General features: G+C 36.3%; 1 protein-coding gene across 1 annotated transcript in view; it reads left to right on the top strand.

The window, feature by feature from the left end:
- Positions 1–13,526, top strand: part of LOC110876280 — a 39,914-nt gene extending 26,388 nt beyond the window's left edge. Inside the window, exons 2-12 of the mRNA XM_022124459.1 lie at positions 10,698–10,857; positions 11,017–11,221; positions 11,335–11,434; positions 11,524–11,651; positions 11,793–11,877; positions 11,973–12,105; positions 12,191–12,399; positions 12,501–12,621; positions 12,757–12,948; positions 13,014–13,124; positions 13,195–13,526. Of these exons, the coding sequence (XP_021980151.1) occupies positions 10,698–10,857; positions 11,017–11,221; positions 11,335–11,434; positions 11,524–11,651; positions 11,793–11,877; positions 11,973–12,105; positions 12,191–12,399; positions 12,501–12,621; positions 12,757–12,948; positions 13,014–13,124; positions 13,195–13,416 (1,666 nt within the window). The 3' untranslated portion in view covers positions 13,417–13,526. The remainder of the gene's footprint in view (positions 1–10,697; positions 10,858–11,016; positions 11,222–11,334; positions 11,435–11,523; positions 11,652–11,792; positions 11,878–11,972; positions 12,106–12,190; positions 12,400–12,500; positions 12,622–12,756; positions 12,949–13,013; positions 13,125–13,194) is intronic.
- Positions 13,527–26,123: the final 12,597 nt, after the last annotated feature.

Below are 26,123 nucleotides of genomic sequence, written 5' to 3'. Positions count from 1 at the left end.
ACAAAACTTATCATCTACAAACGACTTATCGGCTCCTGAATCAAACAAGACTCTAGCAAAAACATCATTTACAAGAAACGTACCTGTAATGACGTTGTCGTCAAGAACTGCCTCCTTAGCGTCCATTCTGAAGACTCTCGCATTAGTCTTCTTCCCATCATCAGCTTTCTTCGCATTCTTTGGGCAGTTTGGCCGAATGTGCCCCTTCTCGTTGCAACCAAAACAAGTTGCATCCTTCATTTTCTTGCAATCCACAGCTTTATGATCTGTGGACTTGCAGATCCCACAACGTTTCTCGAAAGACTGGGATTTTGCTTCCAAACGACACTTCCCAAAATGGTGTCTTTTGCAGTTCTTGCATCTGGGTTTTTCACCCGACTGATCTCCTTTCTTGAACCCCGACCCTTTCTTATGGTCGTGGTTTCCCTTGTGTCGTTTCTCAGATCTTCGTGAGGTGTCATCCTCACGTTTCCTTTTGTTTTCTTCTGAGCTCTTCATAGCTCTCAATCTGACCACATCTTGAGTGAGGGAGAGGGATAGATCAGCTACGGATCTAAATGTCGTAGGCCTTGAAGCCTTGACGCTTGCCTTTATCTCTGGTGCCAGACCCCCAATAAATCGAGCAATCCTTCGCGGCTCCGGGGTCACCAGATAAGGCACTAACCGAGATAGAGTGTTGAACGTAGTAAGATACGCTTGACAATCGAGGTTCTTCATAACTAGAGACACAAAATCCGATTCAATTCTTTCAACCTCATGCTGCGGGCAGAAGTTCTCCTTGATCAGGGCCACAAACTGTTCCCATGACAAACCGTACAGTGTGGCCTTACCGGCAGCTTGTAGGAGTGACTTCCACCATGCTAACGCATCTCCCTTGAACGACTGGGACACGTACTTCACGACGTCCCTATCAGCACACCCGCTGATATCAACCACAGTATCCATCTCATCGATCCACGTCATGCAATCTACTGCTCCTTTTTCCCCAGTAAAATCTCTGGGTTTGCAAGATACGAAATATTTGTACGTACAGGACTTGCTGTGCGTATCATGTTTCAGCTTGACTTCTTGCTTAGGAATACTGCTGTGGTTGGAGGAGTGGTTATCATCCTCATCTTTCTTCGGCTCACTCTTTTTAGAAGGTGGCTTACTATGAGCCTCAGAATGAGTCTTGGGCTTTACGTGCGTTACTGTTCGGGTCCTACTCCGAGTACCGCTAGATTCCCTGAATTGCCTATCCATAGCTTTGGCAACAGCGTTATCTATCAGTGCTTGCAATTCCTCACCAGTGACGTGAATCCTGGTATTATCTGGGTGTTCTCCAGAATGACTGTTGGTTTCCTCCGATTTGGCCATTGTAGCTTTAAGCTACATAAAAGGACAAGGTTTTATTTAGAAACCTAACAGTATTATCGTTCTAGACGATTTATTAACCATGATATTAAGAATCATAATAGTTAGTTTATTTAATTTCATTCAGGGCTTTTATTAGCAATTAAATTATGGAATGAAATATATATTGGCACATTAGGCCTAGTCACTTTGGACAACTTACTAAATTATAAATTTAGATTTTTATAGGATTAGAAATTGTATAATTAAACAAATAATCCTTTACTAGACAGAGAGTCATAAACCACAACTGCCACTATATGACATAGTCATAACCCGTAGGTATCAAGTCATAAACAGACTTGTGTACAGATATAATCTGTAGATAATTTATTAAAAAGGGTGGCTTGTGTGATTTCACAGATCACGCTTGGCCAGGAATGTTAACATGTTTTCAGATGTTAACAGAGATTTGAATCTTTTCAACCAGGTTTTACCATATTGGCTAGGCCTGTAAATAAGGCATTCAAGCTAGGTTCTACCTTACTAGGATTCTTATTAAAATGGCAAATCAAATAAAAATTGATATCTTCCATTTATTTTAATATTATATTCATGCATATAAATAAAATGAGAAATTCAAATTAACCATTTCAAATTTTAAATAAAGTAACTAGTACATCTTTGCCCTAAACGGGACTTTAATTCAAATAACATGAATAACATGCCCGCGCAGGGGCTAAACAAATAACAACAACAACAAACAAAATAAAATAAACCCACGCAGAGGTTAACAGAACAACATACCCACGCAGGGGTAGAATAAAGGAAATATACCCACGCAGGGGTAGAATGCCGGAATAGATGTCCACGCAGGGACATGAGTAAAAGAGCTAACAACAAAGGATTCAATGATCCTTCTTACTCTTACCCTTGAGCAAATCAAACACCTTCTTGAACATGCCATCGTTGCGTCGGCGATCAGCTCGCATCTCATGTTGCAAATCACGTCGTACATTGTTTATTCCTTGCAGGATTTCCTGAACCTGCGGCGGCGACATCATAGGTGCCGGCGGTGGTGGCTGGTACTGCTGTGGCTGCGATGGCTGCTGGTAGCCCTGTGGTGGGAAGCCAAAAGCTGATGGTCCCGTAGCCCAGGGACCTCCAAATGTACTCTCCTGGTTGAGAGGGTTGTAGCCTGAGGCTAGCCAATAGGGATCTCCCGTATAATCATAACCGGGAGGGAAAGTCGGCTCAAACGGGTTGAACTGCGCTGCGCTGGCGTAAGCCGGAATCGGCTCTCCGAAGTTCTGCGGCGGCAGAGGCGGAATCGGCGCAGAAGTGACCTCCGAAACGGGATGCGGAGACTCCCCCATCTCGGACTCCTCATGAAGAGGTGAGTAGCGGCTGCTACCAATGTGCGGAGGGGTACCAATGCGAATCCCTCCTCGCGTAGACATACGCGCATTCCTCCGTGGCCTCTGAGGCGGAGGTGGCAAAACTGGTGGTGGCGGTGGCGACGGAGTGATCACGTCGCGCCAGAGGGCCTCAGATAGGTCCTGCTGCAAGGGCGGCTGCTGAAGCTGCTGCTGCTGAGAGTGGTGCTGCGAGTGCACCGGCGAACCATGGCGAGACTGGAGCATCGGAGAGTTGTGGTGGCTGGGGGTGTAATACCAATCGTGCTGCCTGAACTTCTCCTCAAAGCTATCAACACCATTGTAGGGTGATCCCCTAAATGGTGACCCATCCGATATCTCGATAGGATGGTTGGGCGTACCTGACGGTGGCAGTGAAGGGTCCGTGTCCTCGTCAACTTCCATCTCGTGACCACCAGAGAAGTGGTCTTCAGGTCCTAGTGGGTTATGACTCACTGGCTCATCCAAGAAAGCGTCAGGGTTGTATAGGCCCTGATAAGCTGGTGCTGGGTAGTGGTGAGGTGACTGATGAAGAGGTATATAAGATCCATGGGAACCATGGGGCCCATTTTCCGAGTGGGGCCCAAATGATTGGGGTAGTGATGGCGAAGTGCTCGCAGATACCGAGTGCCTGGCTGGCTCGGCGAATGATCTCCAAAGATCGTTGGCTGCGGTGTTGTGCGAAGCTGATGGGGCTCGCCTGTGTGAGGGTCCTGCCTCATGATCGTGTGATGTGGCGAATCCTCCCCGTCCTCGCATACGTGGCGGCATGATGATCCTGTCAAAAATTAAACAAGTTGCACAACAAATATATAAGACAAAGCTAATAATAAAAATAAAGATAAAATAAACGAAATGTTGAACATTTCCTAAGTTCTTTGTCTAGACTCGAAAATCGAGGATTGTGCAATTGTGTAACTGAGATTAAACACAAAAGACTAGTGTTTAATTCACTCAGCGTTGGCTCTGATACCAACCTGTCACACCCCGATTTCCACGTGTCACCGGTGGGCCCGGTGTGGGGTACAATGACGTAGTTGGCATCGTCATAGACAATCAACACAATATAATAATGCACAGCGGAAGCAGAATAGATACATTTCAACTTTAATTAAAATGACATAATAAACATCATAAGTAGTTGAAACGGATCCACAGGCGGATCAAAATAAAAAGATAAATTGTTCAACAGTTATTTGTCGTCCGAGCTTGCGAGACTATAGTGGACGCTCTTAGGAAACAGCCAGCCTATTTCGTATAGTACCTGCACTTAACCTTTTGGGAAAAATACGTCAGTTTACACTGGTAAATACAAATCGACTGACTCATTTTGAAAATGATTGAAAATTGATTTAAATGCACAAGGCATAAATATTTTTTTTATTAACTTGGGATAATTATGCAATATAAACTTGTGAACGATTTACATGTACCCGTACTTATGGTGGCCCGGGATCTGCTGTCCGGGCTAAAGATTAAATGACACACCACATTAAAGAGTTATACACGCCGGGTGTACGCCTACACCCCGTGCTCTGGTCGTGGCCATCTCGTAAGATAATGCCAAGGATATCCGGGACACGGTCAATAACCCCCCAAAGCCTAAAGTAAGACAAGACTGTTTAAACGAGTCGCACAAGCTATTCAACCCCATAAGGTGCAGGACTTGTGCGCCCGATCAAGCGGTATTTTAAATACCGTACCCCAAGCCCGTATAGGGAAAATAAGTCAAAATGTATTTACCTGAGCAAGTATGAATCACAAACAGTAAGTGTAGGTAGCTTTTACTGGGCCTCCTAATCTGGAACAAAGGTTTATAATAACCTATTAGATTCCTAACGGGTCTTTTATTTAAGCCTAAGCTTTGACCGGTTAGTTTTAAGGACGATACGGTACAAGCGCACGATTAAGCGAAAGACCGGATAGAATGTGATTTAGACCCGACAAGTTCGAATACTTGTATAATATGGGTATACTAAATACATTCTGGATTTTGAGATAAAAATGATAATGTTTGACCCGTTTCGGTCAATTTACGCAAACTAGTTACGTAAACCGAACCGAACGCAAAAAGGGCGTTACGGGTAGCCAAAAGAGTCAAATGCAAGTTTCCTGAGATAATATGCTTTAGATATGATATAACATCAGTAAGTCATGTTCTATTATGCCCCGAATAGTTTTAAACTCAATTTATGCCTTAGAAGGGCATTTTGGTCATTTAAAAGATTATAAAAGAGTCATATTAGAAATCTGAGTTTCGGGTTTGGTTTATACAGTAAATATACCCCATTTAACATATTATAATAGTAGAGTATGACCCATATACCAAACTTAACATTTAAAATCAAACTATGCACCGTAGGGGTATTTTAGTAATTTCACAAGGGCTAAAACTGCCAAAACTGGAAATCTGAGTTCATATACTTATACTTACTGTTATTATATGAAAATATGCTAATTACATCAGTAGGTATAACTCTTATATGTTTAAAATGAGTATAACGCTTACTATGCGCTAAAAATGCTTAAAATGCGATTTAACGCCGTTTCCGGGTTTTCAAAATAAATCTGGGATTTTTATATTTCCAGAATACTTAAAATAATTTATTTAACATATAAAATCAGTAGGAAAAGGTTTCGGGTCAAAAGAATGCATAAAACTCATTTTATGGCTTAAACGGTCAAAACCGACATAAACCGAAATAACCAAGCGATCTAAGATACGACCAGCCAAAAATTAAATAAAAATCATCAAAAATCCCAAAATATTATATAACATCAGTGGGTAAAATGTTTTGTATCAAAACGTGGCCTGAAATGGGTTATATGCGAAAAGGGCCGTTTATGTAACTTAAGAACATAGTTTTACGCTAATGGCCATAACTCAGAATCTGGACCACCAACTGATCCGAAATTTTCGGTGCAAGTTTATATATTAAAAATAAAGATTTCTACTCTTTCACTTTTCCAAAAATCACGTTTTATATCAGAAAGGGCAAAATAGTCAACTTTTAAACATAATCGGAAACATGCAAATGAATCGGCTAAGTATAGACTCAAACAACAAAAATTCCAGAGAGTTTTACCAAAATAAAAATAGTCAAAAATACTCTCCAATACAGATCTCAAACATGCATGTACGAATCCGAATCGATAGTCTACGAAATAGTCGTTTTACAAGACTTTCGGTTCCGATTCGTATTTATACTAAAGATTGTCGAGTTGATCATGGTAAAACACATTCTTATATTCATTAATAAGCTATTTATGATGATCAAACAGGTTGCATGTCCTTTACATTACCATCTAAGCTTATTTTTGCAAAAACCATTTCTGTTGACTTTTTAAGAATGCCTTTGACTCGACAATTAGCATGCAATAAGTGGGAATCCGAGAATACCCTTTAGAGGGTTTGTTTCCCACATAAATACCAACATATATCTGGTTTCAATTTGAGAATTGACTGAGTAAAACTCGTTTAATCAGAAAGTCAAAGTATAAGAACAATCAGTTTGACTTTTACTAATAATCGATGCAAGAACGAATTAAGGACTGAATTAGAAGCTTACCAAGGTCCTATTGATGCTTAGTTAACACTAGGAGTCGGCCTTGATGTCCAGAAATGCTCCAGAGATTGCTTGTGAAGTTCTTGCAAGTTGAGAGCTTCTTGGTTACTATGAAAATGCCCAAGAATTGGTCTTTTGATCTGATTTAAAGCTGGATTCAGAGGTTACTGTTGTCCTAGCCATGCAAGCAATTTTATTGGAGCAATTGGAGGTGAAAAACAGCTGGTTACCACTCAAATTCGGACCCTAATCGCTGCTGTTCGTGAGAACCGGAGCTGGGCGCTGGGTCGCGGCCCGCGTAGGGCCTCAGGCGGGCGCCTGGGGTCTGCAGTTCCAAAGTTTGCCCATTTGTTGCAGTTTTGGTCCCTGTACTTTGGTTGCGATGATTTGGCCAAGAATCTTGACTCGTAAACCCTCGAATCTGGTTTTTAAGGACCTTGGGACATTTACCTACATGGTAATGTCCTCGGATAATTTTGCGCTCAATCGAAAAGCCATGAAATTCGACGTTGACGCTTTTAGTCCTTCAAGTACGGTTTTGGCCATAACTTTCTCATACGTTATCGAAACTTCACGAAATTTTAACCACATATTCTAGTGAGTATATTTTAGCATTCAAAAGCTTCGGGTCTGCCAAAAGTTCACTCAGAGGTATAAATTCAACATGTTGACACTTTTGGCCCCTATAGTTTGTAATTCCTCACTTTTGTGCAATTTCCGCGTCGTATGATCCATGAACCATCCGTTTAAGGTTATGAACATTATGTAGGGTTATCATAGAGTCTATTTATCCATTGTTGACACTTTGGACCCTTACGTTCCATAGTTTTCACTGTTTGTCACTTTTAGTCCCTCTAAAGTTTGTTTTCACATACCGGAACCTTATGACACGCGTCAAGACATTATTGGACGAAATTTTTCGAGGTGTTACAGCTCTGCTCTATTCCGATCGATGTTTATCCTCTCTGATGTTTATCTTTCTTCTTCTTCTTCTTCTCATATTCATCTCCTCAACAATGTATGGCAGAGGTTACTTCTATTGGATACATCTGCGTTTGAAACCCTAAATCATGTACCGTCGAGTGGTTGAAGAAGAGAATAATCATGTAAGATCTATTTTTTTATTCAGAAATTTTATTTCGTTTTATCTATTTTCTCATACTGAACATGATAAAGCCTTTTCTATCCTCAGAAGAAGAAAGAGATCTCCTAGGGTTTCTTATCGTACTCGATGAACGCTTTTGTACAAGCTCCTCTTAATCGGTGGCTCTGGTATGTTTGCTTTGTTGTATCATGTGATTACGAGTAGATTTATTTTGTACTTTGTCTTTCTAAAGCTTTTTTGTTGGTTTATAGAGTTTGTTGATTAGAAGCAACCTCTGCCGGACGGTTGATGAGGAGATGGAAATGTGAAAGGTGATACCAGGTGTGTTGATAGGTGATACCAGTACAAAAGTTTAGGACATCACCAAGGTAACTTAAATTGGTGTGATTTATTTTTTGGTATTTCTAACATTTTGATTTACTGTTTATTGGTGCATTGATTCATTTGTAATCATTTGCAGATCTCCCGTCATCTCATTTGTAATCACTGATCTGCCTAACAAGTGTTGGATATAACGATGGTTGCACATGAAGTTTGATAAACATCATCCACTATTCAATTATGAAAAACCACTGATCAAGACCAAAGTCCAGACAAGCACTGATCAACTAAATGTGAAACACTCTCCAACAACAGTGGTTCCCCATCAACATTAGTTGTTCTATCTTTGTTTATGTTAACAGTGTTTATTCTATCTTTGTTTATTTTAACAGTGTTTATATGTAACATAATTTATCCTATCACTTCAGTGTTTTGATCTGTACTATTAATTGAACAGTTGTTTCATTTTTATACTAAAAAAGTTCCTATACACTTGGATGAATATTAAGCACCTCATCTTGATTGTTTGGGTATAGTATTCTTGAAATTGGTTCAAACATTTGATTGTTAAAAATATTCCACTGCTGAAATACAACCTCTGTTTCTTCAATCTCCCTGTTGACCACTGATTGACCAAACATCAGTGTTTCCAAAACTGTTTGGTATCCACTGATCGGAAAAATAGCCACTGCTCACTTTTATATTGTTGACATCCAATTACATAAGAGTTCCACCAACATTATTTTCATGATAAAATTTAAAGTTAAATTAAAAAATAAAAAATAATTCTTGATGACTATTTGTTTCAAATCAAATTAGTAATTAATGCTGATTTCTTGAGCTTTGAACATTTGATTAAGCAAATTTTGAATTTCAAATTGACGGTTATGATATCTTGATTAAAGTTAAAATAAATTTTAAAAAAATATTATGGCATTTCCTTTCAAATCAAGTCAGTAGTTAATGATAATGTCATTAATTTTGAAAGTCAAAATATGCAAAATGGTAATTTAAATTTTTCGTTCTCTCTTTTTTTTTTCCTACTTTGCACATCATTTCTAATATTTAATTAGTTTAATAAAGCAGCGTATAAATATATACACTACTTACCTTTGAAAATTAAATCTGAAATTTATGACGTCCAACAACAGTGTCAAACTACAACAGCATCAACTTTAGTTATTTTATTGTTTATTTGTTTATGTTAACAGTGTTTATATGTAACAGTGTTTTCCGCATCAATGTTTTAAAGACTGTTAGGTTGTTAGATGTCATCACCTCAGTGTTTTATATGTAAGCATTTTTATGGCATCAGTGTTTATATGTAACAGTGTTTAGGACTGTTGTTTATATGTAACACTATTTATCACATTTGATTGTTCAAGTATTCCACTGCTGAAATACAACCTCTGTTTCTTCAATCTCCATGTTGATCACTGACTGACCGAACATCAGGGTTTCGAAAACTGGTTGGTATCCACTGATTGGAAAAAATAGCCACTGTTCACTTTTACATTGTTGACATTCACTGATATTGACCATCAACGGTTTCCCTAAAAAATAGTCCGTCTCACATTTTTATTATTGATGTTGTTAATTTGTGATACATTGAAATTATCAAATGAAAACTAGAATTACAATCAAATTACCATTTTACCTAATCTTTACATTCTAATTACATAAGAGTTCCACCAACATTATTTTTATGATAAAATTTAAAGTTAAATTAAAAAATAAAAAAAATTCTTGATGACTATTTGTTTCAAATCAAATCAGTAATTAATGTTGATTTCTTGAGCTTTGGACATTTGATTAAGCAAATTTTGAATTTCAAATTGACGGTTATTATATCTTGATTAAAGTTAAAATAAAATTTAAAAAAGTCATTATGGCATTTGCTTTCAAATCAAGTCAGTAGTTACTGACAATATCAGTAATTTTGAAATTCAAAATATTCAAAATGGTAATTTCAAATTTTCGTTATTTCTTTTTTTCCTACTTTGCATATCATTTATAATATTTAATTGCTTTAATAAAGCAGCATGTAAGAATATACACTACTTTTACCTTTGAAATTAAATCTGAAATTTATGACGTCCAACAACAGTGTCAAACTACAACAGTGGTTCAGCATCAACTTTAGTTATTCTATGTTTGTTTATTTGTTTATGTTAACAGTGTTTATATGTAACAGTGTTTTCCCCATGAATGTTTTATAGACTGTTAGGTTGTTAGTTGTCATCACCTCAGTGTTTTATATGTAACCATTTTTATGGCATCAGTGTTTATATGTAAGAGTGTTTAGGAACAGTTGTTTTTATCACATCACTTCAGTGGTTTCATCTGTACTATTAATTGAACAGTTGTTTCATCTTTATTTTAATAAAATAAAATTCCTATACACTTGGATGTTAACAGTGTTTAAGTGTTTATATTTAGTTAAGCAAAATGTGAATTTCAAATAAAATTCCTATACACTTGGATGTTTGTGACTATTTGTTGCAAATCAAATCAGTAATTAATGCTAATTTCTTGAGCTTTGGACATTTGAGTTAAGCAAAATGTGAAATTCAAATTGACGGTTATTATTTCTTAATTAAATTTAAAATAAAATATAGAAAAGAAATTATGACAATTGCTTTGAAATCAAGTCAATAATTTTGAAATTCTAAATATACAAAATGGTAATTTAAAATTGACGTTCTTTCTCTTTTTTTGCCTACTTTGCATATCATTTCTAATATTTTATTACTTTAATAAACCAGCATATAAAGATATACTCTCCCTACATTTGAAATTACATTTGCCACTGCATTCAATTAAAATTTTTATTGGATAATCGGTAAGCTTGAATTCCAACCTTGATAATTTTTTTTAAGAACATCCATGCTTATTGTATTATCATATTACGTTTAACAATACTTATATTTTGCATATTCTTTTTTTTTTTATGTAAAGTCTTCAAATGGAGGTTGCAAAGGTTAGCATGCTTAACGATCTTAATACATTCTCAAACAACTATTCGATTAGAGTGAAGATTGTTAGCATTTCGAAGAAGATGATGAATAATAACAAAAATGAAATATATTGTCTTGATATGATCTTCATGGATGAGATGGTACCGTAGATAGTTGTCTTATAATTTTTTTGGACATATGAACATCCAAATGAATATAACACCTTTTTTATTTAATCGGATGTTTCATATTCTTAGGAAACTATGATTCAAGCCAGCTGTTTGCATAAGATGCTAGGAAAATTCAAGGAATTTCTTTAGTTGGATGAATGTCTTCTTATCACCAAACCTTCTCTTGCTACTAATAAGTCCTCTGCTAAGTATACCAAGAGAAATGACAAAATATCACTGTATTTCTATACTTCTGTTGAGAAATGCTTTGACTGGTCTGGACCAAAATACCATTTTAATTTCGTTAACCTCAAGGATATTGTTAAAAATAAATTTGAAGTTAATACAGTTATTGGTATGTAAATCACTACATGATATATATCTGTTGTTTTGTCTTATTGTTTTTTTTCTTTTATTGTTATCACTTCTTAATGTTGTTTTCTTTTCACAATATATTTTTGTTTATAGATTGGATTGGTTATGTGGATGTATGTTTCAATCTAGAGGATACGTCAAAGAAGGATGGGAGAAAGGGCAAGAGACTTAATCTTAGACTTGAAGACATTGAGTGCGTTCTTTTTATTAAGTTGTTGCATTTTGACGTTTAAACCATTATAAGGTTTCTTGATGTTATTATGTTTTATGTTAATATTTTAGAGGCCAAAAGTGTCCGGTTACTTTGTGGGATGGTTTTGCTATTGACATGTTTGCTTACATGAATGATAAGAAACGAGAGAAATATGTTGTTATCCTTTGTCATTTTGGTATGGTCAACCTTTACAAAGGTACAATTTAAACTTAATTAGTTTAATTTTTTTTATTGTTATAGATTTATCTTTAGATTTACTTATATGTTTTAAATTTGACACTATTTATATTGATATATATATATATATATATATATTTGGTTTTATTTTTAAATTCAGGCAAGCGTGGTGTTGCAAACGGCTTTGAGCTAAGCAGACTTTTTATTGACACTGACATTGAAGAGATATCCTCTTTTAGGAAGAGGTATAGTTAGTAATATGCATATAAACATTGAACAGTATTATTTTGTACTTACATTTATTTTTTACGTTTTAATTTGATCACATGAATCTGTTTAGGTATGTAGAGAAAATTTCTGCTTCATCTTCATCAAATGATCATGTTGGTTCAATCGTTATCTCACGTGTTGAAGATGAGTTTCTTAATAACCCTGATTTCATGCTTATTGGTTTCCTTGGAACCATATCAACGGTGTGTATTTTCTTATAAGTACTCTACATGCTGAGTTTTTTAAAAGTCTTTTCTAAGTGTTTTTATTTTTGTTTGATGTTGATAGACAAAGAAGGTTTTGGTTGTTGGCACAATCACAGCTATATGCACTGATAAACTTTGGTATTACAATGGTTGTAACCACTGTAAGTCATGTGTGGAGGAAAGATTTGTAACGAAAGAAAATCCGGATGGTTTATCTGATGTTTATCATGAAAAATCGTTGGTGTGTACAAATGATAAATGTGAAGGAGTCGACGTCTATTCTATTCCCCGGTTTGAGATTACAGTTTTATTTCCTTATACTAAATACTAATATTAACCACACTTTTGTTATTAGTAATACTAATGTTTTCATTTGTTTTTAACTTTGATAGGTTCAAGATACCTATTAGGGTGCAAGACTCTTCCGGTACTGTGTCTTTGACACTGTTTGATTTTGAAGCTTACAAGATTCTTCAGAAAACTGCCAAAGAGTTAGTTTCAATTCAAGATCAGGTAACAAATACATGCATTCAGTTATTTGGCCATGTACTATATATAATTTAAAATTAATTTTTATAAAATTGTTTGTTCCCAATTATGGAATCATTCTGCTCATTGTAATTTATATTAATTTTTATAAAATCATAGGTTGTTAATTCTGGAGAGATACCGAACCCATATCCTGATATCTTTGACACATTGATTGGAAAGAGGTATGCTTTCATCATAAGTGTTAAAGACTATAACATTGAGCATCAGGTTGAAAACTATGGTATTTCAATGGCCACTAACGATGATGAGATCCTTTCCGCGCTCTCCGTCAAATTCAATCTTAACCAGGTCTAAATCTTCATTATGTCATTCTTTTAATTTGATATTCATATCGTTTTAAAATATATTTATAGCATTGTGTGTATTTTATGTTATTGTGTATTATGTACTTAAAGCATGAGCAGTCCGAATCGTTGGATGTTCCAGATTCCTGCAGTTTGTCTACTACTGTTGACCTTATGAAGGTAATATGAGAATTTCCTTATTTGTACTAAATTTTTTTAAACGTTAGTACTTATTGTCTTTTTATATCAGGATGAGATGTCATACTGCGGTGACAATGTTACACCTGCATCCCAAGCACTTGTAGACACTGAGAATCCGTCTTCTGATGAAACAAAACGTAATATTCGTGAAGTGTTCGATGTGGATGATGCATTAGGTTGCTCCTCGACAAAGCGCCGCATTAGTGATGAACTCTCTCAGGATGAAGATGCTGGTGTTTCAACGCTTTTGATTCCAAAGATTGAGAAATAGCGTCTTCTGTATTTTCAAATACATTTACATGTTGATTTCATATGCTGTTGCCATGTTGAACTTATGGTTTTCGTTTTGTTGCTTTTGGGTGTTTGGTGGGTTATGTTTTGGATTGATCATGTGGTTTTGAATTCCTAAAAACTTATCTGCTTATTATAATGTATATTGTTAAATAAATATTGAGATGTTCAATAGTCAATATTTTATGTTTAAAACTTATGTGTATGAATAGTAGCAACAATTTATAATATATATTGTATATACCCAATTAACAACTTTTTTATCTACAAACATTTGTAATCTTTAAGCAATTTTAATCTTATTATCTTATCTCATAATTTATATAGGATTATCAGTGGATGTGGTTGTTCTTTATTGGTTTTTACCGTTATCCCTGCCCACTAAGATTTAGTAAGTATCCGTCATATGTTACAGTTTAAAAAAAAATATTTAATTTGTGCCTGTTTCTCCTATTAACTTATTTAAGTAATCTCATTCAATAGGTTTTTTATATACTTCAAATTTTCTGTAAGTCATTCAAAGTATGTTGATAAGAAAAATTGTAACCAAGTATGAAGCGTAAATTCAAACCCATTTTATTTGGTTTTTTGTTTGGTTTATCAATCCATGTTTTATTTTATTTGTTTTCTTTGGTTTATTTGGATAACTGAAAAAATACCGTTCAACTTAAATCATATTCAAATAAACCATAAACCTAACCGATGAACATCCGATTTACATTCCACAAAGATTACAAAATTTGTTGTTAAGTTTTTTATCAATGTAATAGATTATTTGGAATAATTAATTCAATAATATGAAACAATTTTATTTTGCTTTTCATGAAATGATTTTTAATTACAAAATGATAAAATGCAATATTATAATTTATTGAGGTTATGTTTGATCCCTAGGTATTACATACTGTAATTCAAAATTTAAAAACCACTATTTTCTTCTATTTTTTTAATGTTCCTGATCTTATACTCTTTCTTCTTTTGAAAGCATCTCCTTCTTTCAGACTTAACAATGTCAAAGAATTCACGTTCATCTTCTACAGCAGTTAATTCATCTCAATGAAATTTACATAGTAAGTGAAATTATAACTTCTTAACTCATCATTTCCCAAATCAAAATCAACTTTTAGATACAAATCATAATTCTACTTGGTTTTTTTTGTAGATCCTCTTATGAGAACTCCTGTTTCAGATATCTCTAACAGATCTCCTCTTTCAGATATCACAAATGGTAATAGCTCTTGAATTTGATTATAAGTATTCTTTTTTCCGTTTTATGTTTCTAAGTGGACTGATTCTTGTGTTTTGTACATATTATACTTTCTTTGTTATTTAGTTACTTCACCGAATGAAAGGCGTAAGCTTCGAAAATTAATACTTGATAATAAGAAATTAAAGAATGCGCGGTCATCATCAGCTGCTAATTCATCTCAACGAAATTTACAGAGTAAGAGTAATTATAACTTCTTAACTCATCATTTCCCAAATCAAAATCAGTTTTCAGATTGAAATCATAATTTGTTGGGATTGAACCCTACCAGAGGAACAGATAATGAAAGCCAAAACCGGATCACAACAGCGGACTCACAATAAGCAACTGTTTACTATAAGCTTTCCCCTTGACTGTGGCTCAAACATCTGCTATACTCCAAAGTATTGCTTCTATCAACATCTGCTGATCTACAACTGCTGTTCCATTCAAGGACTGATGAAGAACAAAAGCCCTGCTGTTCAAACTGCTGCCTTGAGTCAAGCACTGCCGATCATGACAAGTACTGTTGGGTTTACAGCAGTAGAACGATGCAGCAGCAGTTTTATTCATCTCACGAAATGTAATGCAATATCAGTAGTTAGCAAAGCAGTAGTTGTGTAGATTAGTAGATAGTGTTTGTTAGGTTGTTAGATGTCACTTTCATGGTGACGTCAGCTGAGATGCTTCAGTGGTTTAGATTGTCTATAAATGTAACAGTACTCTGTACTGTTACACTTGATCGTTTTGAGTGAGTTCTTCTCCTCAATTCAATCCTTTCATCTTGTGCAACCAACCTTGGGGTATCAGGCTGAGGGGGAGTTTAGTTGTGTAAGCATGCTTGTAATCTTTTGATTTTCATTGTAATCATTCAACTTAATGAGAAAGCATGTGTTTATCAAACTATTCTCTTCCTTGATTGTGTTTATAAAGTTTGTATCCATTTCCGCTGCACTTTACATTGTTTTATATCCATTGATTTGTAAAATTCTTACAAACAAGCACAATCATGACAGCCTCCGATCCTAACAATTGGTATCAGAGCAAGGACAGTCAAATTCGATCTAACAATCAATTTGACATAACAGTTCAGCTCAAAAATTTATTGATACTAAGGTTGATTGCATTTTGTTGAAAAACAGAGCAAGAGAAATCATGTTCAAAATGATTAATCTGATACTCTGTAAAACAACCAAGATGTCATAAGATTCACAAATCTCATACAACTAGTGATGTCATGCACAAATCACTCATAGTCCCCAGATCTGGAAACTTATCTGGTAACTATGATATGATTATCTTCATTCAAAATTGATTTCAACTGTTGTTTTGGAATTTGTGATGATTTCATCATGTTTTATGCTAAAGTATGAACCTCAGATTAACAAAACCTATGTTCATAATAAACATTAGTGTTTTGCTAACTTGGAAAGAGGGAAATAAAGCTTTAGTCATGAAATCTTATGTGTTAAAAAGCAGGGTGAGAATCCTTAGAAGGACCAAATCAACTCTGTCAAAACACATGAAGAAAATCTGAGGTCAAAACAGTCCAAATCGTATGAAATGTGAGAATTGGTAATAAAACATGTACAAATGTGGCCAGATCTCTCAAAACATTGCTGAAAATGATTTTGGATTGAGGATTCTTTCATAAAAACCTCCCAGTAAGTAATTTATTACTTATGAATGGGAAGGGTAAAAAGGGAAGAAGAAAATGAACAAAACTCAAAAGTGTGCTTATCTCAAAGCTTTTGAAACCAAAAAGAAAAAGAGTATAAGCATAAAACACTTATGAGGTCAAAGTTGCGTAAACAGTGGTCATCATGCAACTGTGTGCTTTCACCAAATACAGGAATCGTTCAGGTAACAATGGCATCTCCAGTGATTGACCTTAAAAGAAGAATTTACAATCAATTGTCAAGAAAATGACCCTAAACAATGGCCAAAATAACTTGAGAATGATATGATCATGTTCTTACTTGAAAAGCTGTCAGATCCTTTTGATGTTAGTTTTCAAAACATCCTATAACTATTTCTTAAGGTGTTTTTCTCAAATAAAACCGGATATATTACTTCATTTTTTCGAATAATATATTTTGGACTTTTACTCATTTTTGATAGTAAAAGTTTTCTCACCGGTCAGGATATAATTTCCTTATTTTTGTGTGAAATTTCTATCCCTAAATCTGATCAAAAGGAAATGGCACACATGTCAAAGTCATGTTAAGCTCAAGTTTGTTCGTCACAGATCAAAAATTGATTATTGATTTTCAACTACTCATGTTCTACTTCAAATAATTAGACACAAATTGAGTAGCCTTGGTAGAAAAGTCTTCATCATCTGGGATGCTGAACCACTATCAGGGAAAATGAACATGTGGCAAAGCCTTGAACAAAGATTTCTGAGATAACTGCTGGCAATTTAAACTTGAGAATTTACATCTAAAATGTAAATTGTTGAGTATAGCATTTCTGAAGGTAAACAGATGTTGGACATGATATTGTGTTTACACAAGAGAAAATCAATACCCACTTTTGATCAAGCAGATGCTAAAATTATTTGTCAAAAGTCAAAACACTGCTGCACAAACAGTTGTTATACTAATGACCCTCGTTATTGCTTTATACCACTGTTGTACCTTAAATGCTGTTGTGCCTTAACATCTGCTCTCTAAAGTCTATCCACCGCTGAAAGTCAACCCCTGCTCCTTGAAAATCTTGGAAAAACACTGATGTTCAAAGTCATTGTTCTATCCACTGATATACTATCCACTGATAGTAAAAATCATCCACTGCCTCATTTTGTTACCGTTGTAACTACTGATGGTTGATCCATCAGTGGCTGTCAAAACAACTGTCCTCCATTATTTACTCTTTCATCACGTGTTGACACGTGGTCAGCTTTTTAGTCGTCAGATCGTTATAACCGCTGCCACATCAGCATTCAGTTTTTCCCTAAAATAAAACCCTGATTAAACCCTAACAGGGGCTCACACTGTCGAATTGAATTCCAAAATTCTCTTCTCAAAGGAGTTTCCCACTCTTCTTCACAAAAACTTTCTTCGATCTTCTTCATCAAAAATGACAAAACCAAAATCGAAGTCAAAATCAAAACCATCTTCTTCCTCCACCCCAACAGACGCCACTCAAATGGCCGCTGAAACCACAGAAATCCGTTACAAAGCCCCTCACAATTATGTGGGTATACTCACAAAACCCACAACCGACAACACCTTCGACTCCATCATTGATACCTTATCTGCATCAAAGTATAAAGCTTTGTTAATAGCAGACGCTCCGATTTATCTTCAAACCCAGAGAGAGTTCTGGAAAAATGCCACCCTTGAAAAACAAGGAGACATCGTCACAGCCATCAACTCCTCGATACAGGGTAAGAAGATTCAAATCTCTCCACAATCTATTTCTGAAGTCTTCAAACTCGATGACTTGAAAGGTAAAACCTCATTTTCTAAAACCGAGTTGAAAAAAGACTTCATAAACAGGGGCTATGTAGAGCAACCAAATAGGGATACCTTACAAAAGGGTTATTTCCCTTCTGCACCCAGATTTTTGTTTCACACTCTATTGATGTGTGTTTCTAATAAAACAACGTCTTTTAATGAAATACCATCAAAAATTCAATGCATGGGGTATGCAATTTTAAATAATAAAAATTTTAACTATTCCCAGGAAATATTTGATGATTTGGTGAAAAACGTTGATAATAAAGCATTTCTACTCTTTCCAAGATTTCTAAGCTACTATTTTGAACAAAAATTTGTAAAGGAAGATGCAGAATTGCCCAAACAAGGTGCTTCTTTTAAAATAAACTGTTTAACACCTGAAACATTCTCTAGAATGTTGGCACCAATAAAAACAAGAGCAGAGGTGCCTGAGCAGAATTTAGCAGATGAAACTACTCCTCAGGTATCTGTTGCTGAGCCCACTGCTCCAGGTGATCAAAGCAGCACACCCACTGTTTTGAAACCCACACCTGCCACCACTAAAAAGACCAAAAAGAAAACATCCAGAAAGCCCACCAAACCCAAAACAAAGGCACCTCTGGAAGATGAGATCCCAGAGTCAATGCCAGTGACAGCACAAAAGTCACCAATAACCACTGCTGCTACTTCCTCACAGCAGATGGAAGAAAGATCTCAACCCTTGCAAACTCCTCCTGCATCCTCACAAAAGGATCAGGTTGTAAACACAGGGACCCCACAATATGAAGCTCTGGACCCACTCGGATCCATCTTCCACAGTCCTAAGCCCAAGGACATGTCTCTTTCTACACCTTCACCCTCAACCTCCATATTACCACAATCCATGATACCTTTGTTGCATACAGTTGGTATTACTCAGACACAAACCAGTTCCTCTCAAACACCTATCACTGAGAGTATACTCCCACAAGTGACTGGGTCTGATGTTGATATCTCTGTTATCCCAGCAACAACTGAGGAGGTTACACTGCAGGAGTTACAAATAACTCCTGTCAGTAGTTCAAGTGGAGCAGCCACTACAAATGTTGAACCCACTGGTTTACATTTGGACAGTGGTTACATTCATAAGACTCCCTTGAAGGCAATTTCTTCAATAGCACCAGTGAGAACCACCAGTGAGTTTGTTTTAACTACTGGCAACATCAAAAGGTTATCAAGTGCTGAAGAAAGAAGTCCCCAGTACCAAGAACAAGGGGCATCAATGGCTGACTTTTGGGACTCTGTTCCTAAGTCATACATTGGTAAAACCACTGCTGGTGGGGATTCAGATGACCCTGTTAAATCAGGTGATGATTCAAAATACCAGGAATTGACGGGCAGGGTTGAAAACCTTGAAACCTCAGTTGCTGAAATAAAGGAGATGGTGCAGCAGCTGTTAATGTCACACCCCCAAAATCCACCTACGGAGTATCACCGCTTGGGAGCGTGACTGACCAGGATCAAGCCACCAATCATACAGAACAATACATATAATAAAAGTAATTGTCATTTAAACCAAACCAAATCCATATGAAAGGTGTTCCAAATCATAAGAATGTTATCTTTGTTTAGCGGAAGCGTATAAATAAAACCCATCGTAAACAAGTATCAAATCTCAAAAGTGTTTAATAAGATAATCACGATCCAAGCCCACAACGACCCGCTCCTCCATGTGCAAGCTCCATATACCTAACGACCTGCAAGGCATGTAACAGTGGATCAACAACTAGTTGAGCGAGTTCACAGAAAGTAAATGCGTAATAATAAGTTCGTTTGTAACAGGTGGCTCTACTGGGCCGTTAGTACGTTCTATTGGTGGGGGCTTCCCATGTTGTATAACCACTAGACTACTCGTAACCATAAGTATCCTTCACAACCGAGGATAGTAATAAGCATAGGTATCCTTCACATCCGAGGATAGTAATAAGTATAAGTATCCTTCACATCCGAGGATAGTAGTAAGTATAAGTATCCTTCACAACCGAGGATAGTAGTAAGTATAAGTATCCTTCACATCCGAGGATAGTAGTAAGTATAAGTATCCTTCACAACCGAGGATAGTAGTAAGTGTAAGTCTACGTAGATTGTAAGTATGTGTCCTGCACAACCGAGGACAGTGAATAGCATAAGTATGTGTCCTGCACAACCGAGGACAGTGGTATGGTAGTCTAGTATTGGCGTCAGTACGAATCTATTCAATCTTATTCCATCAATCTCATTCCCAAGCCCTTGGGAATCCCATGCCTTAGTAAGGGTGTGAACTCACCTTGGTTTGCTCGGTATGCTAAACTATGTGTTCACAAGTAATCAGTCGAGTCCTATTGTATGCACGTATAACAAATCAGTTCATGTTCGTAATGATATGCATGTAATCTATGTCACAAGGCGTTTGACAGTTATCATCATGTATCAAATAAACAGCTAATCACATTTATGCAGCTTGAGCTTACAATCAGGGTTGTTCTTAGACGTTTTAACTCAGATATTCATCAACAGTCTTAGTAATTGTAATCGTGTTACATCGTTGTCCAAGATTACAGAACTGGCATGCATAAGAGAGTTTATATACGTAACAGTGTTATTACATCAAACAGTGTCATCATGCTAACAGACAATGAAACTCAGACTAGGTTTACAAAGCATGGGGGTTAGCATATTGAACAACTTTGGATATCACTTATCTACAAAAGTCGGACAACCTTATGCACATAATTTCATAAAATTCGGACAGGGAGTGGGGGTTTGGGTCATGAAACTCGGACAAGGGGTAAGGGTAACCAACCCTTACAAACTCGGACCACATGTGTTTTCACTTTGCAAACTCGAACACATGCCACCCTTCAAGAAAGTCGGACCTAGAGATCTTAGATTAAACTCGGACCCATGAGTGTGTGAGAGTTTCTTTGATTAAACTCGGACCCATGAGTGTGTGAGAGTTTCTTTGATTAAACTCGGACCCATGAGTGCATTAAACAAACTCGGATCCCCTTTGTTTTTATATGAAACTCGGACCTTCATTGTTAAGAAACTCGGACCAACAATTGCTACAAGGTCGGACTAGGTGACAATATTATAAACTCGGGCTAATCATCACTCCACAAACTCGGACCCTATGTTATATGATTAAACTCGGGCCTTTGTTTATTGTAAAGGTCGGACATAACACATTTCACCAAAACTCAGACAATTCTACAACTCAAACGTCGGGCCACGGGTAACATCAATCATCAAGCATATCATCAACTACATGAACAACAGTTACGTTCTTACGATCGTGAAAACCCTAATTTCATTGCATTTGCATTGCAGTAATCCCATTACCAAATCAATCATTCTACATATCATGTATTTTTAATCATCAGACAATCAATTATACGCCTAATCACATCATTAACACAATAATCAGGATCAATTCAATAACTACAGAACTAGTGATGTGAAGAACTAGGGTTTACATGCATCAATCAACCAACAATTAATCACAATCACAAACAATGATTAAACAATTACCTTGATTCGATTCTAGATGGATTGGTAATCAAACTTGATGCAAAGGAACTTGTGAATCCAAAAATGATGGGAAGATAGTTGTAGAGAGGATTAGAGAGTACAGTGCTTTCATTTCTTGTGAAAATGATTAGTGAAAGGGATTAGGGTTAGAAATGATTAGAGTTTCACTAATTGCTCTATGCATCCCTAAGTATCATATTTTACACATGTACACCATCTCATAACAATTTCATAGTTTCATCACCAAGTTTATATATATGGCAAATCTTTCATAATTAGCAAACAACCATGTACAATCACACACTACGGTTTATTGCACCAAAGCGTATACAATTCCATAGCCAATTATTAGCACAATTAACAACTAAACAAAACAAGAACGTGCAATAAATGCGAATTAGAATCTTGGAAATTCGAATTGTCACAGTTAAAAGCTCAGAAAGCCCAATCCACTGCTCCTCCAGCTCAAGCACCTGCTCAACAGGCACCTGCTGCAAATGAGTTATGGAACATGTTCCAACCACTGCTGGAAAGACAAAAGCAGATGGCAGATCAGCAGCATGCTATACATGTTCAAAAGCTGACAAATATGGTGGAATCAAGATTCAAAGATACCCAGGCAGATATCAAAGCTATCAAAGCTCACATTCAAAGTGCCTCTGGAAAAGTTCCCTCCACTGTTCTCTTCATGAACGAACCCTTCTCAGATAATGCCAAAAAGGGGGAGAAGATCAAGTGGAAGAAAAAGGGAATTGATGATGGTATATATGTTGAGCCAGAAAGTAGCCAAACCAAAACTGCAGTATCAACACACACCACATCACCACACACCACCACAACTACTGCTCCACCAACATCTGTGTCTACAGCACCAAAACCATCATCACCATCAAAAACAGCCACCCCATCATCACCTCCTGCCAAAAAGCAGAAGACAACAGATGTTACAACATCTGTTGTAATGACAACAGTGGTTGAAACACCTGTTGTTCCAACTACTGTTTGTCAGCCACTCATCACAACTCAAACAACTGCCATCACAACCCCTGCTCAAAAGCGGAAGACATCTGCTGATACATCAGTAGTTGTAATGACAACAGCGGTTAAAACACCAGTTGTTTCAACTGCTGTTTGTGACAACCCTCACAAAACCAGGTATCCGTACGACTTAATTAACTATTAATTGTTGCCTAATTACTGTGCTTAACTGAGGTTTCTGATAGACTGCTACTTGATTGTTGATACTTGTACATATCTGCATCATACTTTGATTTTTTTTTCCGTCACTACATTATTACTTACTGAACTCTAGTGACAAACATGATGCACAAAACCACAGTAGCATTTGGACGGATAACCTATTGAACATGCTGATATAGCCAGCATCAGGCAAACACGGCCTCTAAAGGCCTGAATGAGCCAGAAATATTTTACTACACCCATAGTGTGTGTAGGGATACAAGGGTTGTATAACTACGTCTCTAGGAATAAGATATAGAGATTGGATGTGCCAAAAAAAACGTATTCTAAGCACAAAACACAGCACTTTTATCAACACACTAGCTTCTAGCTAATTAATAAAGTGCCAAAACATGGGGAAATATTCCTGACACTTTGCAGAATAAATTGTGTCGCTAAAAATATTAATTACGACGCTTAAAGGATTACTTAAGCACTTTAACGGATTACTATCCAACCGAACAACCGGACTATACCCGAAACATAAAAATATTGCCAAAAATATTATTGGTCTTTTTCTGAGCCAGTTAGGGTCCCTGATTACCCTAACACCCGCTTTATAACGCGTCAAACAACTAACGGGGTTAATCTCTAAAAGTAACCTACTTAACATAACTGAACTCTAACTGAACAATCGAGATCCAACCGGATACCCCCCCCCCTAATGGAATCGGCCAACATGATGGGACAAGGGGAGTACACCTTTTTGATATTTTATTAGATTTCATGGATATCTAGACGACATAAACCGTTGGACGATGATCAAGTTTTTGTCTATAAAATCCACCCAAGACCCATGAGACTTGTCATCCACCACAAATCACCAACTCACTCTCTCTTGCTCTCCCTCTCTTCTCGGCCGTAACCCCCCACCCACAACCATCCATCTTTCGGTTCTTGTCTTGCCATTCCAAGCACATACAAGGCATTCGGGTCACGTACGAGGAAGCTTGAAGCAAGCGGAAGTTGAAGGACCTCGTTCATTTGCTTTTATCCACGCCTTTTCCGACTAGATTCTTCCCTAGCCCCGAGCTAGAGGTATAATGTTTAAAACTTACTCTCGAGCGTATCTAAAGTGGTTAATATGATTTTTAACGGTTAAAAGTCGGAATCATGTGTTTTGAATCTTTAAAGACTACTAAAACTCGAATATTGTTGGTTAAAAGCTTATAACGCGTGTAAAAGTCGTAGTATTCGAATATGTTGATTATTGAGGCCCGATCTACGATGTGGTGGCTCTTATCATCGTTTAACCCGACTTTGTTAAGATCACAAATCTTGACATATGCTTGTTTCTATCGGTACAAGGGTTAAAAGGTGAAACTCCACCACACGAGAAGCATGAACTTGTGTAAAAGTATTTTGACTTGTAAAATAGTATTTAAAACGAGCCGATCTACGTATGTACAAGTGGTATATTCGTAGAACCAAGTGTCGAGAAAAATCATGTTTTTAAAAGTTGGATGACATGTTAATAAATATGATTTTTACAAACTACAAGTGTATAAACACTTGTGAAACGAAAGATCCGACAAAATAACAATTTTTACAAAAGTTGTCGGAAAGTTGTAAAGGATGATTTGTTCTAAAAACGGGGTTTTTACAAGACTAAACTATTTTATACATAGATCCACTAAATATAAGGTGATCTACACTATGACTTTCGGAAAAATTACAAGTTCATGTAACAACGCGACTTTACATATTAGTCTACAAGTTTAATGTATTGAAACTGGTTTGAAGTATCGGAAATTGATTGGTTGATTTAAAGAAATTGTTGAAATGATTTTGTAAAAGAAAATGATACGCTTGAAAGCGTGGCCACCTCCAGTTACAGGGGAAACTCTGGCGAAATTTTTCTAAAAATCTAACACTTAGAATTATTTACAAGTGTTAAACCATTTTTGATGATGTTTTCAAAATATATTTTGCCATGACTTTATTTATTAAATAATCGGAGGTGGGATTTTTCACAAAAACTAAACGTGGTAAATATTTATTCGATAAATATATTTTTCACCACACTGTTTATGATTATTTTGTGAAAATACATAAATATTATTTTTAGAGTAAAAATAATATTTACAAACTTTGTCGAACCCAAAATAATACCAACGCCTACACGACAAACATATAAGTTACAACGGTAATTACTATTACCACTAAATCGCAAAAACGTAACTTACGCCTTATCCGGAAATATTCATAAATGCGGATATTGTCAACGTATTATTTTGGAAAGTATTATGTAAAAAGAAAATATATTATTTTTGAGAAAAATAATTATATTTTGGGATGAGAAGTAAAATATATTAAGTGAGACTTAATATTATAAACGCACATGTATTAATTCCCCCATCCTTGGGAAGGAAATTAACTACCAATTATGTACAAGGAACAGTTGTCTAACTGTTTCCCGAAGATTAAACTATAAAGCTAAAGCACGGCCATCCGTCTAATAGAATTAGCACATGTAGGTCGTTGCACAGCTTTCGGACATTTGGAGTGCTTGATTTAGCTACGCACTGACTGTGAGTTCATGTCCCCCTTTTCTCTTAACTGTTTTCAGTTTTATAAACTGCGGGGGTGAAATACATGTTACAATGATTATGAATATGTTATTACATGGTATGATTAGCGTAAGGAGGTTTGTTACTTAGATCATGTGAGTGGGTAGGCGGAAACTTGAGGCCATTAATCCTCATAGTAGGACCGAGGGACAGGAGCGGTAGATCTATCTGGGTGTAGCGAGCCCAGCCCCAGGTCCAGCTGAACGGACCTCGAGGTGACTTAGTGCCCGACGCATAAATCCGCTAGGTTTGAGTCATCCCTACTTGCACTTCACACATATCAATGGCCTTGCAAACCATTGGTGATCTCTTTTTCCTTATTTGCTACATACCAGGTTTTTGATAAAGATAAAGGTTTGTTTACTCACTTTCGCATGAACTCGATCAACATTATTGTTGATTTTTCAACTTACATGTATTTCAGGAAACTAACGATCTGGCGCGGTATGGCTTGTTTTCCGCTGCATTAGGCCCGAGGTCATCCAGGGTTCGAGACTTGTGACTCTTTCCTGGACAAGTCACAGTCTCTGAACCATGTTTACTTTAAGTTTGCATTTGTAATGTTTAGACAAGTTATGGTTGTTGGGTGTTAACCCACTAAGACAATGTTTAATATTTTTATTATCAATGGATGATCTTG

Source organism: Helianthus annuus, chromosome 9 (genome assembly GCF_002127325.2).
Source record: "Helianthus annuus cultivar XRQ/B chromosome 9, HanXRQr2.0-SUNRISE, whole genome shotgun sequence".
Classification (NCBI taxonomy): domain Eukaryota; kingdom Viridiplantae; phylum Streptophyta; class Magnoliopsida; order Asterales; family Asteraceae; genus Helianthus; species Helianthus annuus.
Note: the sequence above shows the minus strand (reverse complement) of the source record. Positions and strands in the feature narration are given on the sequence as shown.